This window comes from Bombyx mandarina, chromosome 02, assembly GCF_030267445.1.
Source record: "Bombyx mandarina strain Sakado chromosome 02, ASM3026744v2".
In the NCBI taxonomy this organism is placed as follows: Eukaryota; Metazoa; Arthropoda; class Insecta; order Lepidoptera; family Bombycidae; genus Bombyx; species Bombyx mandarina.
Genome location: NC_143209.1, coordinates 6,333,158 through 6,348,754, shown reverse-complemented (window position 1 = coordinate 6,348,754; position 15,597 = coordinate 6,333,158). Strand labels below are relative to the sequence as shown.

Here is a 15,597-nt window from a genome sequence, read left to right as displayed (position 1 = left end):
GTATTCAGCACTTAGAACACTCGCTTCAGGTGATTCGTTCGCTGTTTCGCTTCGAGTAGTTCCGATTACTGACTGACTGCGTGCCATCCCTACAACGCTTTTATAGTCGCTACCTCATCCCTAGAATTATCGAGAATATTCCACACATATCTAGTATTGTTTCCGCTATCTAACAATAGATGGCGTTGTGCTTCTCGAGCGTTCTAGGTGTTACTAGATCCTTAGAGATTCGTTCGATTATTCGGCGATAAATGGCGTTACTCTTACCGGCGTAACAATACTAAAAACTATCGATAATCTATAGAATACAATCGAGCTGAAGACTAATGGTGTTTGATACTCAGGTTATACTCATTTCAAATGGCTGAAAGGGCACATAATGGCGGCACACCAACGAAGACCAGAAACTGGCGTCAAAATTGAGAATACCAACGATTTAAACGGATCAGGTTGGTAGTTATTGTTGTATAATAACACTGATATTTTTGATAAACCGTACCTATAATTATTTTTAAATCAACGAACAATGTCTAATAATTTAAGCTGTTTGTTATTTTCATCTATATATAAAAATGAGTATGTAACAAGATTTAGCAACGTCATTTTGGTGGATATCAAGACGTCCGATCCGGTCCGAGTCCGGTTCGGTCTGGAGCGTCCGAATTCGCACACTTGTTAAGAACCGATAATGATACACGAATTTTGTTGTAGCCTCAAATATATGAGTCGTCTATTATCAAAGGTGGCAATCTATGCATTTGGACAAAAAAATGTTATTGATATGTCAATACAGATTGATTTGAATATAATCGTCTCCTTCAAAGAATACGGTTCAAAACCTGCATTAAATAAAGGTTAATACTTAACCTGTTATTTATCTAAGATGTCGTTCCGAAGAGTTTTGTGACTGCCAATGGAATACAAAGTCAATAATTCGTTTTTCTGATTTACCAATAATTGTTCAAAAGTCACATTGCCGGCTTTGATAATAGTCGACTCATATATTATTATAGTAGGAAAGCAAGAATTAAAAAAAACACTATTTTAGTTTTAGAGTTCGACTCGCTTTTGAACCGCTTTTACCGCTATTAGGGAGTGGTCGTGGCCTAAAGGATAAGACGTCCGGTGCATTCGTGTTGAAGCGATGCACCGGTGTTCGAATCCCGCAGGCGGGTACCAATTTTCCTAATGAAATACGTACTCAACAAATGTTCACGATTTACTTCCACGGTGAAGGAATAACATCGTGTAATAAAAATCAAACCCGCAAAATTATAATTTGCGGACCTCTTGTGAGTCCGCGCGGGTGGGTACCACCGCCCTGCCTATTTCTGCCGTGAAGCAGTAATGCGTTTCGGTTTGAAGGGCAGAGCAGCCGTTGTGACTATACTGAGACCTTAGAACTTATATCTCAAGGTGGGCGGCGTATTTACGTTGTAGATGTCTATGGGTTCCCGTAACCACTTAACACCAGGTGGGCTGTGAGATCGTCCACCCATCCAAGCAATAAAAAAAAATCACGATCAACAACTATTGTTGATCGAAGCTTAGCACAGTATAAAAATATAGAAGATTAGATACAATCATCGGATCCGGGCGATGGAATGAGAGTGTAAGAGCCTCCTATTCTGAGACGCGTTTATTAAATCTAAGAGAGGATTGTTGAATAGGCAGAATAGGATTAGTGGTTAGCAGGATAGGATTGATATACCTGAAACAGTACGATCATCGCCAAATGACCAGGCGAGTATGCAACGGTCGAAAGTTAATTGGCTTTTGTGTTGCACATTTATGCAACATTTATTGCCTTTGTCTGCAGACGAGCGTACGGCCCACCTGATGGTGAGTGGTTACCGTCGCCCATGGACTTCAGCAATGCTAGGAGCAGAGCCAAGCCGCTGCCTACTGCTTAATACTCTCCACAAGCCTCGTTTGAAGAAGGACATGTCATAGCGCTCGGGAAACACCGTGGAGGGGAGCTCATTCCAAAGCCGGATGGTACGTGGCAAAAAAGACCTCTGGAAACGCACTGTGGATGACCGCAGTGGCTCCAGGTAGTATGGATGAGCTCTACTCCGGCGGCGGGCGGTGCGATGGTAAAAACGAGACGTTGGTATCATCTCGAGCAATTCCTCAGAGCACTCCCCATGGAACATGCGGTACAAAATACAGAGTGAATCCAAGTCCCTCCGCAGACCCAGAGGCTCCAAGCAATAACATATAATGCTTGCTACGTAATCTTTTCTAAGCTTCATATAATTTATTACAGAAGAAACAGAAAATAAATCGCAAGAAAAAAGCGATTGTGAAACCACAAAAAATCCGGTAAGAAATCAGTTCAAACTGAGTTACATCTTCACTAGAATTAGTCTGTGTATGAAATATTTTCTAAGCAACACCAGTCCTTCAAATTCAAATAAATTCACTCTGTCCACACTAAGCCAGCGGCTCCCAAAGTTCTTTAAATTATCAAATTGTCAGACTCTAGGAAGTGGATCTTCTCTTAACCTAATTTTCATTGCCTCTCCAAAAATTTTACGAGGGTAAAATTTGTACATCATAATGTACAAATCCATGTTTCTAATATAGTATTAAATATATATAAAAATGAATTGCTGTTCGTTAGTCTCGCTAAGACTCGAGAACGGCTGGACCGATTTGGCTAATTTTGGTCTTGAATTATTTGTGGAAGTCCAGAGAAGGTTTAAAAGGTAGATAAATATGAAAATGCTCGGAATTAAATAAAAATAACAATTTCGTTTTCCCTTTGATGTGTCCCCCGTCGGACGGATTCCTTTTGTTTGTTTTAAGTTTATTTTACACAAAAGCTTAGGTCTTTTATTTATCGATTGAGGCACTACGAAGTCTGCCGGGTCAGCTAGTAGCATATAAATAGCGATTGTTATTGAGTTACTTCAATAACAGCACCAAGCCATGCAGCTGAAGACGGAAGTGAAACAGGAGTGTCTGAACAGCAGTGACGATGAGATCTGGATCGTGCAGACCAACGACGCCGAAGCCACCAGCCCGGTCAGGAAGCTGATAGACGCTGTGCAGGTTCAAGTGGCTGTTTCTTGTTGGCAACGCCTTTCTTTATTGCTTAGATGGATGGACGAGCTCACAGCCTGGAGTTAAGTGGTTATTGGAGCCCATAGACATCTACGACCTAAATGCGCCAACCACCTTGAGATATAAGTTCTAAGGTCTTAGTATAGTTACAACGGCTGCCCCACCCGTCAAACCGACAAACTGCTTCACGGCAGAAATAGGCAGGGCGGTGGTACCTACCCGCGCGGACTCACAAGAGATGCTACCACCAGTAATTGCGTAAATTAAAATTTTGCGGGTTTCGATTTTATTACACGATGTAATGTTCCGATGTTCAGCAGTGGACGGCGATAGGCTGAAATGATGATGATGACACGATGTAATTCCTTCAGTGTGGAAGTCAATCGTGAACATTTGTTGAGTACGTATTTCATTAGAAAAATTGGTACCCGCCTGCGGGATTCGAACACCGGTGCATCGCTACATACGAATGCACCGGACGTCTTATCCTTTAGGCCACGACGACTTAGACCTTAGACTTATGTAAGACCCCTTAACCTGATTGATTTTTACCACATAATGGGTTAGATCAGAGGATGCGACAGTGATAATAGTGCAATATGGTTATAATGGTCAGCTACCGTACCCTCGATAATATCAGGATGTTGTCTTCAAAAACCTTTTTTTTATTTATTGCTTAGGTGGATGGACGAGTTCATAGCCCACCTGGTGTTAAATGGTTACTGGAGCCCATAGACATCTACAACGTAAATGCGCCACCCACCTTGAGATATAAGTTCTAAGGTCTCAAGTATAGTTACAACGGCTGCCCCACCCTTCAAACCGAAACGCATTACTGCTTCACGGCAGAAATAGGCAGGGCGGTGGTACCTACCCGCGCGGACTCACAAGAGGTCCTACCACCAGTAATAGGTCCTACCACCAGTAATAAGTAGTAACCTTCACTGCCAATTTCTCCTGATTGCTCTGGCGTTAAAACGAATTTTATTCCCTTGTGGATGTATATTACCCACTTATAGGGTACGAGGAAGATGGTGTAATGCTGTCAAATCTTCCGCGTCATGTCTCATGCTGGGTGTTGGTGTTTTCGGTGTCTTTTCTTCGGCCTCCGGTAATCTGTTGAGCAACTATCCAAGACGAGACCTTGATCTGCAACCTCGTGTTGTGGCCGTCGTGTCGGCACCGCTGATGTCCATGAGCCACATCGCATTCACTGATCTCTATTTGGCGTTCAGGTCGTCGAAAATCGAGACGGCGCCACGAAAAGGAAGCCGAAATGCTACAATTGCAGGTAGTTATCAAATTTTTTAGATATTAGATCTGTCTCGGGAGTGCAATGAACGCAACCCCTTCAAGATGTTTTTGACGTGACAACGTCTTATAATTCGATGGAGCCGGCTGCACGCATAAAAAAACATGACTCATGGGGCGTTACCTCGCTCTGAGGCGTTCCATTTAAGGCTTGAAGTGCAAGCGAGAGCGCGCAATGAGCGACAAAGAGGCACGATCGGCCTCCGCGTTCGACATCTGTCTCTCTCCTACTTGAGTGAGCGATGCATCCGCGTGGACAGCTGCTATACAATAATGCATTTACATGTTTTTGTCAAGTATGAAAGTTCAGTGAAAAGTGAATGTGGTGTCAATTGTCCATACAAAATATCTATCAAATAAATAAAACTAAAATTTTCTTTTGAAAAATGAAACCATTCTGTCAGTATTTTCTTATGACGTTGTCACGTTCAACTATCGTCAGTAAACCGACTTTACAGACAACCGATTTTTGAGGGCTATTCCATGCCTTTCTTCAAATGAGATTTGAAGCTGAAATTGCTAGGGCTAAGCATCAAAAGACCTATCCTACAAGAATCTACTAAGGGGCCATCCATAAATTACGTCACACGAATTTTGAACCCCTCCCCGTCCTTGTCACAGGTTCTCACATTTTTATATACTCCCCCCCCCCTGATGAGACATCACACATTTTTTCAATTTATGCTTGACGCTTGCTTATGCTTTTGGCAGACGAGCATACGGCCCACCTGATGGTCACCGTAGCTCATGGACGTCAGCAATGCCAGGGCCAAGCCAAGCCGCTGCCTACCATAAATGCTAAATTATTAATAACTATAGTTCAAGTTCGTAGATTTTTAAAGTTGTTTTATTCACATCTCAACTTCGCGTCTTAATATTTATGTGACGTCACAAAACTATTGACCCCAATGCCCCTAGTCACACTATGTCACATTTCGGTGATACCCCCCCCCCGCTCCCCATCAACGTGTGACGTAATTTATGGATGGCCCCTAAGCTAATCATTTGTATTTGTCGTTTTAATAATTTTATTAATTACGCGACCCCGCAATGCAACGTGAAGTTTCAAGTTAGATTGTGTTACATTGCGTGCTATATTAAAAATAATAATAATCGAACGTTATTATTTTTGTGATATAGTTTTAGGAAGCACATCCAAGGTGATACTAATTTTAAAGGTTCCGTTCTAAGGCAGGACGTTTTAATTCATTGTCTTTCTACGTCCCTCTTGAACTGGGGCTTGTAGAAATTCTGAAGAGTCTTATTTGGCAGGTGTTGGTCTGTGCCCTCGGCATTGCTGATCTCCATAACTATACAATATTGCTATTAGTTGTCTTAATACGCGGCTCAGGATAAAAAAAGAAACAGTTTGGATTTGTAATACTACTTACTGATGGTAGGACGTCTTGTGAGACCGCACGGGTAGGTACCACCGCCCTGCCTATTTCTGCCGTGAAGCAATAATGCGTTTCGGTTTGAACAGTGGGGCAGCCGTTGTAATGTAAAAACTGAGACCTTAGAACTCATAACTCAAGGTAGATGGCGGCATTTACTCCGGTAACCACTTAACATCAGGTCGGCCGTGAGGTCGTCTACACAACTAAGCAATAAAAAATAAAATAAGAAAGGGTGTTTTTTTTTAAGTCTAAATACTATGTCCGCTATGAGGCCTAAAAGCTTGCTGCAGAAGGTTTTTCTACTCTGATACCAGTGTCGATCGCAATAGAGTACAATTTCGTTCGCAGCCAACTGTTTCCTACCATAGCAGCGCTGGCCTCGCACTCGTGTCGCCGACGCATGCGCAAAAGGAAGACGAACTGTGACCAGATGTCGGCTCATAAGCAGATGCCAGCGGTGAGTATTGGCTACTTTTTTTTTATTTTTTTTTATTGCCCTTATAGGCAGACGAGCATACGGCCCACCTGATGGTGAGTGGTTACTGTCGCCTATAGACTTCAGCAATGCCAGGGGCAGAGCCAAGCCGCTGCCTACCGCTTAATACTCTCCACAAGCCTCGTTTGAAGAAGGAAATGTCATAGCGCTCGGGAAACACCGTGGAGGGGAGCTCATTCCATAGCCGGATGGTACGTGGCAAAAAAGATCTCTGGAAACGCACTGTGGATGACCGCAGTGGCTCCAGGTAGTATGGATGAACTCTACTCCGGTGGCGGGCGATGCGATGGTAAAAACGAGATGCCGGTATCATCTCGAACAATTCCTCAGAGCACTCCCCATGGAACATACGGTACAGAATACAGAGGGAACCGAAGTCCCTCCGCAGACCCAGAGGCTCCAAACGATCCAGCCTTCGAACGAACGAACCTTCAGCTCGAACACTAGGAGCAGGCTGAGGAACCCCGGTAACCGTACTTGTCGAACTCGGCAAAGAGGTCGACGTGCAACCTAACCCATGCATCAGCTATGAACTGGTGGTAGGACCTCTTGTGAGTCTGTGTGGATGGGTACCACCACTCTGCCTATTTCTACCGGGAAGCAGTAATGCGTTTCGGTTTGAAGGGTGGGGCAGCCGTTGTAACTATACTTGAGACCTTAGAACTTATATCTTAAGGTGGGTGGCGCATTTACGTTGTAGGTGTCTATGGCCTCCAGTAACCACTTAACACCAGGTGGTCTGTGAGGTCGTCCACCCATCTAAGCAAAAAAAAATAGTAAAAATATTTTAACACAAGAAACAAGCTCACTGGATATCTTCTGAATTCGAACCAGAGATAGCATTTCGATATTCAAGGATACATTTTAAAGAACTTAAATTCATGTTTTTTAGCCCTTTGACTGCCATGTGGGTCTGTGTGGCCCTAAGTGGCGCACTGAAGTAATTATGTCGATTTCTCCTACACCTATGCCCTCCCTACGTCATATTCCTCATTGCTGAGGGTCGTGACCACCCTTTTGTATCACCTTCGCACGCACGATCTTTCTCCATCCATTCTTGTCTGTGGCGGTGTGAAGAGCGTTGTGAAACGTGGAATCAAGAACGGTTCGGATCTGGTCGGACCAACGTATTGGGCTGCGCCCCCGAGGTCTCTTCCCATCTACCTTACCGGTCACGATAAGCCTCTCGAGATTGCTACCATCCTTCCGTGCAATGTGACCGAAGTATTCAAGGACTCTGCGAAGACACTCGGATGACAGCCGCGAGGAGATTTTGAGTTCTTGCTAAATTGATACATTGGTCCGAAATGCTGTCCACGGAATACGCAGCATCTTTCTCCAGCACCACATCTCAAAGCCGTCAATGCGTCTGCGGTCTTCAGCTTTCAGTGACCAGGTTTATACCTATGTACATGGCAGTCAAAAGGTTAAAAACCTCTTCAAAACCAGACTCCATTAAAATTGCAACCGTAAAACTGTTTTTAATAAACCGAGTTCTCTGTTGCGGTTTCCAGAAGTTTCGTAAGAAGAAATCCAAACAAGCCGACTCGAGTCAGATATTGACTTGTCATAACTGTAACGAGACGTTTACGTCGAAAGTTCGCCTTAAGTTTCACATGTAAGTGTTTTAGCGGGAGCTATGAGTGGATACTTTTGAGCGGTCTTTTTTGGGTAATTCCCCACTGCTGTACAGTCGTGTGTAGCCCGGAACCATCACGAGGGCCACATATAAGTTTGTTTCTTTTATTTTCAGCCCACCTGGTGTTATGTGGTTACTGGAGCTCATAGACATCTACAACGTAAATGCCGTCACCCACCTTGAGATATAAGTTCTAAGGTCTCAGTATAGTTGCAACAGCTGCCCCATCCTTCAAACCGAATCGCATTACTGCTTCAGGGCAGAAATAGGCAGGGTGGTGGTACCTACCCGTGCAGACTCACAAGACGTCCTACCACCAGTAAAATTAAGCCTAGGGAATGCTTATTTGGCGTGGAGCTCCTCATAAAAATTCAGCTTCCTAATGTTTTTGGTAGTGAAAACTGAATGGTCGCAGAAGCGGCAATGTAAGTTGATTCGATTTGCACCGTCATCTCTATTGTAGAACGAAACGTATGCAACATTTATCCACTGTGTTTTAAATCGAATCTCTCAGGCAGTTCCACGAAGCGACGTCTCTAATGCAAGACGGTAGGTACAAGTGTGGCGACTGCGCCGATGTGTCATTCGCCAACGAGACGGAACTATTCGATCACGTTCACTTCCAGCACGATAAGCAGAAGAGATGGGAGTGTCCAGTCTCTGACTGCGGAAAGACTTTCCATTTGAGGTACCAATTTTTTTCACTACCTACACTGACAGCCTTGAGAGGCTATTTCAGCGTAACCTTAACTAGTAGGTGAGCTCACGGGGCTCAAACCGGAGTGTTGCTAACACTGGCCCTAGCAAGAGCAGTGCTTCGCAGAATCTACCACCGGATCGGAAACGCGACCCACTGAGAAGATCCGGCCAGAAACTCAGTTGGCTGTGTCTATGGGCTAATTCGCTCGTCGAGCCCTTCGTCGCAAGCGACTGGTTCGACGAGGACGGTGACCGGTTCTTGTGGTACCTAAAAGCACCGTTACTGGATCGGGAGGATCCGTAATGACGTGTTTTGGGTGACGTCGACTGTTTACCATTCGGTCTACAGGATTGGGTGAAGGTACCATATATGACTGGAAACATTACGACATTAGGTTGTAACCTTTTGTTTTAGTTTTATGTGTTTGTTGACGCAAGGATCATTGGAAGAATCGATAATGAAGAGGAAAGCCAAATCATGGCCAGTCTGGTGTTAAGCGGTTGATAGCGACGCCCATGGACATCTCCAATTTGTGATACCGATTTCTCATTTCTAATTTCTTGGGGCGATATGAAAGAAGCTTTATGATTCAACTGGTGAATCTGGTAACCACTGGCAACCAATGATTATGACTTGAACTTTTATTTTAGTTGTATGTGTTTGTTGATGCAAGGTTAAATTGGAGAATCCATAGTGGGGAGGAAAACTAAATCAGTCTGGTGTTAAGCGGTGGATACCGACGCACACGGACATCGCCAATCTGAATCGAATTCCTCGAGGAAATATGAAAGAAACTTTATCATTAAACTGGTCTTTACAAATGATTATGACCAGTAAGGATCATCAACAATAGAGTTGATCCCTTCCAAATATATGGACCATTAGAATTTATGATGCGACTCACACAAACACGCATTATCGAGCACTGACCAAATGCTAGTACGGTCGTTGTCTGGTATAGGGCTGTTATGGCACTTGATGGCGTATGGCCACTGGATATTAGCAATGCAAAGGGGCCATAGGACTCTCCACAAACCCTGTTTAAAGGACACGTTATAGCGCTCAGAAAACATGGTCTTCCGATGTCTGGGTTTTCATTAAAGGGTTCTTATATCCTTCTCAATAGCCGCAAATCAATTCGCTACGATTCTATGATCTGTTTCGTTCGACAAATACCTTTGAACTTGAAACGTGATTGGTCCTCGATTCTGACTCTTATATAAAGTATAAATAGGGTATTTCGAACAGGGCGACACTTACAAAGCATAGCCGCACACACACAGACACGCGACGTTACGTGTGCGGCACGTGCGGAAAGAAGTTTCTAGATAAACAGACCCTGGACGAGCACGGAGTGACGCATCTGCAGGTAGGATTCGTATGTACAAGTTCAAGTTGTACCGCAAGCATCTCTTGTAAAGTCTGCGCTAAGGGCTTTCGCGATATTGTATTAGATAAGATTTTCGAAACAATTACTTTTTTTATATTGTATATATGGGTAGACTTGCTCACAGCTTACCTGGTGTTAAGTGCTTACCGGAGGTCATAGACACCTACAACTAAAATGCCACCACCCACCTTGAGATATGAGTTCTAAGGTCTCAGTTTTGTTACAACGGCTGCCCCGCCCTTCAAATCGAAACGCATTATGTTATATTTTATGGTGCTTTCGTATAGACGTTGTGTAAAACTATGCAGATGTCGATTCAATATCTCAAGGCTTCCTCTGGTGACGATGTTTACTGGGCTGTGGGCTTTTTTATTCATAAATACAATAAAAAATGTGAAAATAATTGGTTAACAATTGATCCTAACACAATAAAAGTAAAAATCCATATTCAAAAATTACTTTTGCTCTGCACGCAATGAAACACAATCCAATTTTGCTTAACGAGCAACGGGGTCAATGACCACGTGAAAACGCTACGCATATCCGGTAACTACCTTCACCTTCGATTGCGTGTTTAGTTAAAAATGAAATTATTAATAAATTTGCATTAACATTAGGATGTGGCAACGGTTCAGTGCCATTTCGGTTTGAGTACTCATTATTTTTGCATCCCGCCCAGTACACTTAATAAGTAGTGTAATTTTTAAACAGATAAAGCCGTTCCAATGTCACATATGCTTGAAGCATCTGACTAGGAGGTCCCGTCTCCGGATGCACATCAGGGCCCACGAAGCAGAGCTTCGCCCGAGGACCTTGCTGGTCTGCAGGATCTGTTTCAGAGCATTTAGGGACAACGAACAGACGGAGGTTGTGACTGTTGTTTTACTTATTTATCTTGAATTTTGATTGTTTTTGTTTTGAATTCCTTGGTTGCCTTACGATATCCGTAATTGAGAAAAATTCCCCACCGCGAGAATTATCTCTTCCTAGACCGCTTTTGCCACTCTATTCATGCATCCAAATGTAATATGAACACGTGCAGAATTGTTCGGAAGTTTATGCAGGACGACAATTCACAGGGTGAACGCCACTTGGCCTAGGCCTGTGGTTCGTTCCATTAATCACCAGAATTTCGGGAAAAATAATCGTTTTCATATCGTATCGTGAAAGGCTATTTCTAAAGGCTAGGTTAGAGTCATTTAGAGTTTAATATTTGGATAAAATATCCTAACAATAAAACTTCTTCAGCTGTTTGAATGGAATAAACTTAATTGAAGTTCAATAAAACAAAACATCGTTGCTGTTGATGCTAATACCAAATAAAAGGCACCTTTAATTACAAATATGAATAACGCGAATTAAGCGAAATTTCGCTTAAACCTAATAGCCTTTTACCGCTCGATTTTATTATGATGGAAATAATAGATGCGAGATCGAATCGTAAAAGTAGTTTTAATTATGTCTCTGTCTCGCAAAAATCGGTTAAGACGGTAGTTGTTTATCCAAAAACAATTAAAAATACACAATACTTATTTTAAAAACCTTTCAAAATACAGGAGCATTTGAATTCGTATCCGGATTGCTTTGAATCACACGTTAGAGAGACGAATGAGGCTCATATCCCAGTATTGTCGCCAATTAGTGAGATTGTCAGCGGTGACTCAAAGGCAACAGGTACTTATGTGGCTGAATTTTCTAATACACTGATAGCTTTAAGTCATACTAAGTGTATCTAGAATTTTTGGATATTTGTTTTTTGTTTGGTTGCCACACAAAAGTGGATGGTGAAACTTTTACTTAGTAATGGGGCTGCGAGCCTTGATTAGGTGCCCTTTTGTGTACTTAGGACCTCTAACCTTTGGTTACCAGAAATACACGTGCTAGATTAATTACAGCCAAACCCTGAATGCCAATTGAACACGACTGGGAATCCCCGAAATCAGTGGTGCATTTGTCTATGACCAACAATTAACATCGGTACCATCCGGCTTTGGAATGAGCTCCCCTCCACAGTGTTTCCCGAGCGCTATGACATGTCCCTCTTCAAACGAGGCTTGTGGAGAGTACGTAACGGTAGACAGCGGCTTGGCTCTACCCCTGGCATTGCTGACATCCATGAGCGTCGGCAACCAATCCACCAATATCCGTATCAATAAATGGGTCCAGACTTGTTTTAGTTACATTGTTATTGCCTGTTTTTTTTTAATTAACCAAGCTTTTAAAACATTGGATATTTGTCTCCATGGTCAAAATTTATTTAGTTTAATTAACACGCGTAATGATTCCTATAACACTATTATCCGTTGCGTCTAGGCCAATCCGCGTTCTCCCGTCCGATACCTAGACAAGTCGACGATGACGTATCGGAGCCGTTACTGTCTGGTTTGACGGAAAAGTCGCGATGCGTGATCCGCGTCGTCGAAGTTGAGAAGGCATTCAAATGTGAATTTTGCGAGGAGTTAGTTTTGTTTTCATTTTTTACGTTTGTACGTAAATTTAGGTAATTATTGTATAAAAATTTGCGTAATTACTGGTGGTAGGTACCTCTTATGAGTCCGCACGGGTAGGTACCATCACCCTGCCTATTTCTGCCGTGAAGCAGTAATGTGTTTCGGTTTGAAGGGTGGGGCAGCTGTTGTAACTATACTTGAGACCTTAGAACTTATATCTCAAGGTGGGTGGCGCATTTACGTTGTAGATGTCTATGGGCTCCAGTAACCATTTGGCATCAGGTGGGCTGTGAGCTCGTCCACACACATAAGCAATAAAAAATAAAAAAAGTAATGGTAAGTAACTACCATTAAGTACCATTAAATAATGCGACTCAGTGACGCACAATGCCGAATTATGCTGAAGCATATTTGAGCATTGTGCCGCATAATGCGCTCTTGTGCTGTAATTGGAAAAAGGCCGTTGTAACTATACTTGAGACCTTAGAACTTATATCTCAAGGTGGGTGGCGCATTTACGTTGTATATATCTATGGGCTTCAGCAACCACGTCACACCAGATGGGCTGTGAGCTCGTCCACCCATCTGAGTAATAAAAAAAATATGGTAAATGATGGTCTTTATTGATAGACGGGCTGATGCCGATCTTTATGCTAATCGCTGAACTGGAATGCAACGGGAAAGACCGGTTCCAATCTGTACAATTTAACTGGTCGAGAAGGAAATTGGGAGGGTTACTTGAGTGTCCAGATAAAAGTATCCACTGGCCTAGTGTTGGGTGGTGTTCGAAGCGCGCTTTTTTTAGTCGTACACTACTGGCTGATTGGTGGTAATCAATCAGATTGCGGTTTTTGTGAGACACACAAAAGGAAGGAAACATCGTAATGTGAATTTCGTAGGACGTTTCATAAGGAACTTTAAAGTTATATAAAACAGAAATACAAACTCTTCAAACAGGAGCACATAAGATACATCATTGAAGCTGTTCCTGTGTGCTCACAACGATCCTTCCCAGCAGTAAATGCCGGCTTCCGACAGCATAATCCTCAGAGAACAGGATTTTGTCCCAATATCCGGTGATAAATGGCTTAGTAGCCTTGTACCACACTCTAGGAAAGAGATAAAGAGGACCTTTGCAATTGATCCTTCACCGTTTTCCAGTGTATTTTATCTGGAAGAAGGCTTGAACACACACAGAGCTATCCACAAGGGTGTTAAAAATCCATTCGTGTGTCACATTTGCAAAGTGAGTTTCGCGACGTATTCAAGGTGAGTTGATTTAGATAAACATCTGACTTTTTAGCATTGAAAAACATTTGGTAACGGATGCTGTTTTGTTTGTTTGTTGGCAATCCTTATTGACTTTACACCATAGCTTGTGTGAGGTTAAATGAATTTGAGACCTTTGAGATACTAGGCTAAAGCCTCAAAAGCCTTCTAGTCGTGTTAAAGGCGAATTAGATTTAGACTAAACCGGGAACGCTGTATTAAATGTAATAATGTATGTAATCGTTTTTAAAAATACTAATTGTGGCCCGATGATTGAAATTCGACCAAATCAACTGCATAATTTAGATTTGTTTTTATTAAAAACAGAATTGCAAGGAAAAGATACTAAACCGGTTTAGTATTTGTCATTTGGTATTTTATGTATAGATGATTGACGAGACTTACAGTGGTAGGACGTCTTGTGAGTAGGTAAGTAGTAGGAGGTAGGTGCCACCGTCCTGCCTATTTCTGTCGGGAAGCAGTAATGATTTTCGGTTTGATGGGGCAGCCGTTGTAACTTACTGAGAACTTAGAAATCATATCTCAAGGTGGGTGGCGGCATTTACGTTGTAGAGGCTATGGGCTCCAGTAACCCCTTAAAACCAGGTGGCCTGTGAGCTCGTCCATCTATCTAAGCAATAAAAATAATTTAATAGATGCACCACCCACAAAACAACGCACGGATTCTACAAGCGCTCTTTGACTGAGGCGAAGAAGCAGGGTGCAGGGGTTGAGGCGACAGCCAACGGAGTCTTAGGCTACGGAGACTTTCCGGTTGTGAAACATTTTCTTTGCGAAGTTAGTGCATTAATTAATTCAAGCCCAAGCCAAAACGATATACGCTATAGCAAATGCTAAGTCACTTTTTGATGATAATCGCAGCGCCCGGTTTTCCCATTGAATTTCGCTCCTAACTTTGTCTCGACATTTGTATTTGTATGGCCTAATTGCTCCGAAATCCTCTTGCTCAAGTAATGATCGTATGATGCATTTTACGGCTATATTTTAGTCGTAATTGATAGTATGGGGTGTTTCGTAAGATTTTTTTTGTATTAACTACATACGGATATATCATCGAATCTTTACTTTAATAAGGGCATTAGTGACATTAACTCTTGCATGATCGCTTATAGTTTTATTGGCTTCCTAGGTAAGTAGTCATCATTGCTCATGGACATTAGAGTCTAGTATAGAGCTTAAGAAAGATCGTGGAGGAGAATTCATTGCAAGCCTATTTCTGGAAGCGTAGCAGTGATGAGTTCGGTTCTGTGGACGTGATGTGATGATGAAAAGAAATGACGTGATCATCTCGTTAATTCCTTCAGATAATTTATAGTTGGAAGCTTTAGATTCGCAAATCATGTAGAAGTTAGTAACAGGATTAAGTCGGATCAGACAGGATCGCCACACATAAATGGCGGTGTGGTCCCGGATAATAATAGCGGGGGAATCTGTTCGTCTGAACTATAGGTTCCACCAGTAAAGCAAGCACTGTGTTAACGCTTAGCATAGAACATTTGAGTTGTACGTGAGCACGTCAAAGATTAAATTACTCTATGTTTTATTTTATCTATGTAAAAAAGTGTTACTCTATGAAACAAGATGTCGTCCGGTGTACGCGCCACTAATTATACCTTAATGTAAAACCTTACAAGAAATTATACCAATACATTGAAACGAATTCATCTTTAATCAAAATTTCCATTTTCAAATTCCAATTTAATCAAATTTTGCCACGTACCATTCGGCTATGGAATGAGCTCCACTCCACGGTGTTTCACATGTCCTTCTTTAGACGAGGCTTGTGGAGAGTATTAAGCGGTAGGCAGCGGCTTGGCTCTGCCCCTGGCATTGCTGAAGTCCATGGGCGACGGTA

At 42.5% G+C, this 15,597-nt stretch overlaps 1 protein-coding gene across 1 annotated transcript in view; it reads left to right on the top strand.

Annotated features, from left to right (window-relative positions):
• Nucleotides 1–15,597, top strand: part of LOC114245669 (uncharacterized) — a 29,632-nt gene that overhangs the window by 3,645 nt on the left and 10,390 nt on the right. The window contains exons 4-16 of the mRNA XM_089733768.1: nt 345–449; nt 2,270–2,325; nt 2,926–3,057; nt 4,305–4,360; nt 6,126–6,234; nt 7,788–7,891; nt 8,427–8,600; nt 9,861–9,981; nt 10,714–10,869; nt 11,559–11,676; nt 12,316–12,460; nt 13,614–13,721; nt 14,378–14,519. Of these exons, the coding sequence (XP_089589894.1) occupies nt 345–449; nt 2,270–2,325; nt 2,926–3,057; nt 4,305–4,360; nt 6,126–6,234; nt 7,788–7,891; nt 8,427–8,600; nt 9,861–9,981; nt 10,714–10,869; nt 11,559–11,676; nt 12,316–12,460; nt 13,614–13,721; nt 14,378–14,519 (1,526 nt within the window). The remainder of the gene's footprint in view (nt 1–344; nt 450–2,269; nt 2,326–2,925; nt 3,058–4,304; nt 4,361–6,125; nt 6,235–7,787; nt 7,892–8,426; nt 8,601–9,860; nt 9,982–10,713; nt 10,870–11,558; nt 11,677–12,315; nt 12,461–13,613; nt 13,722–14,377; nt 14,520–15,597) is intronic.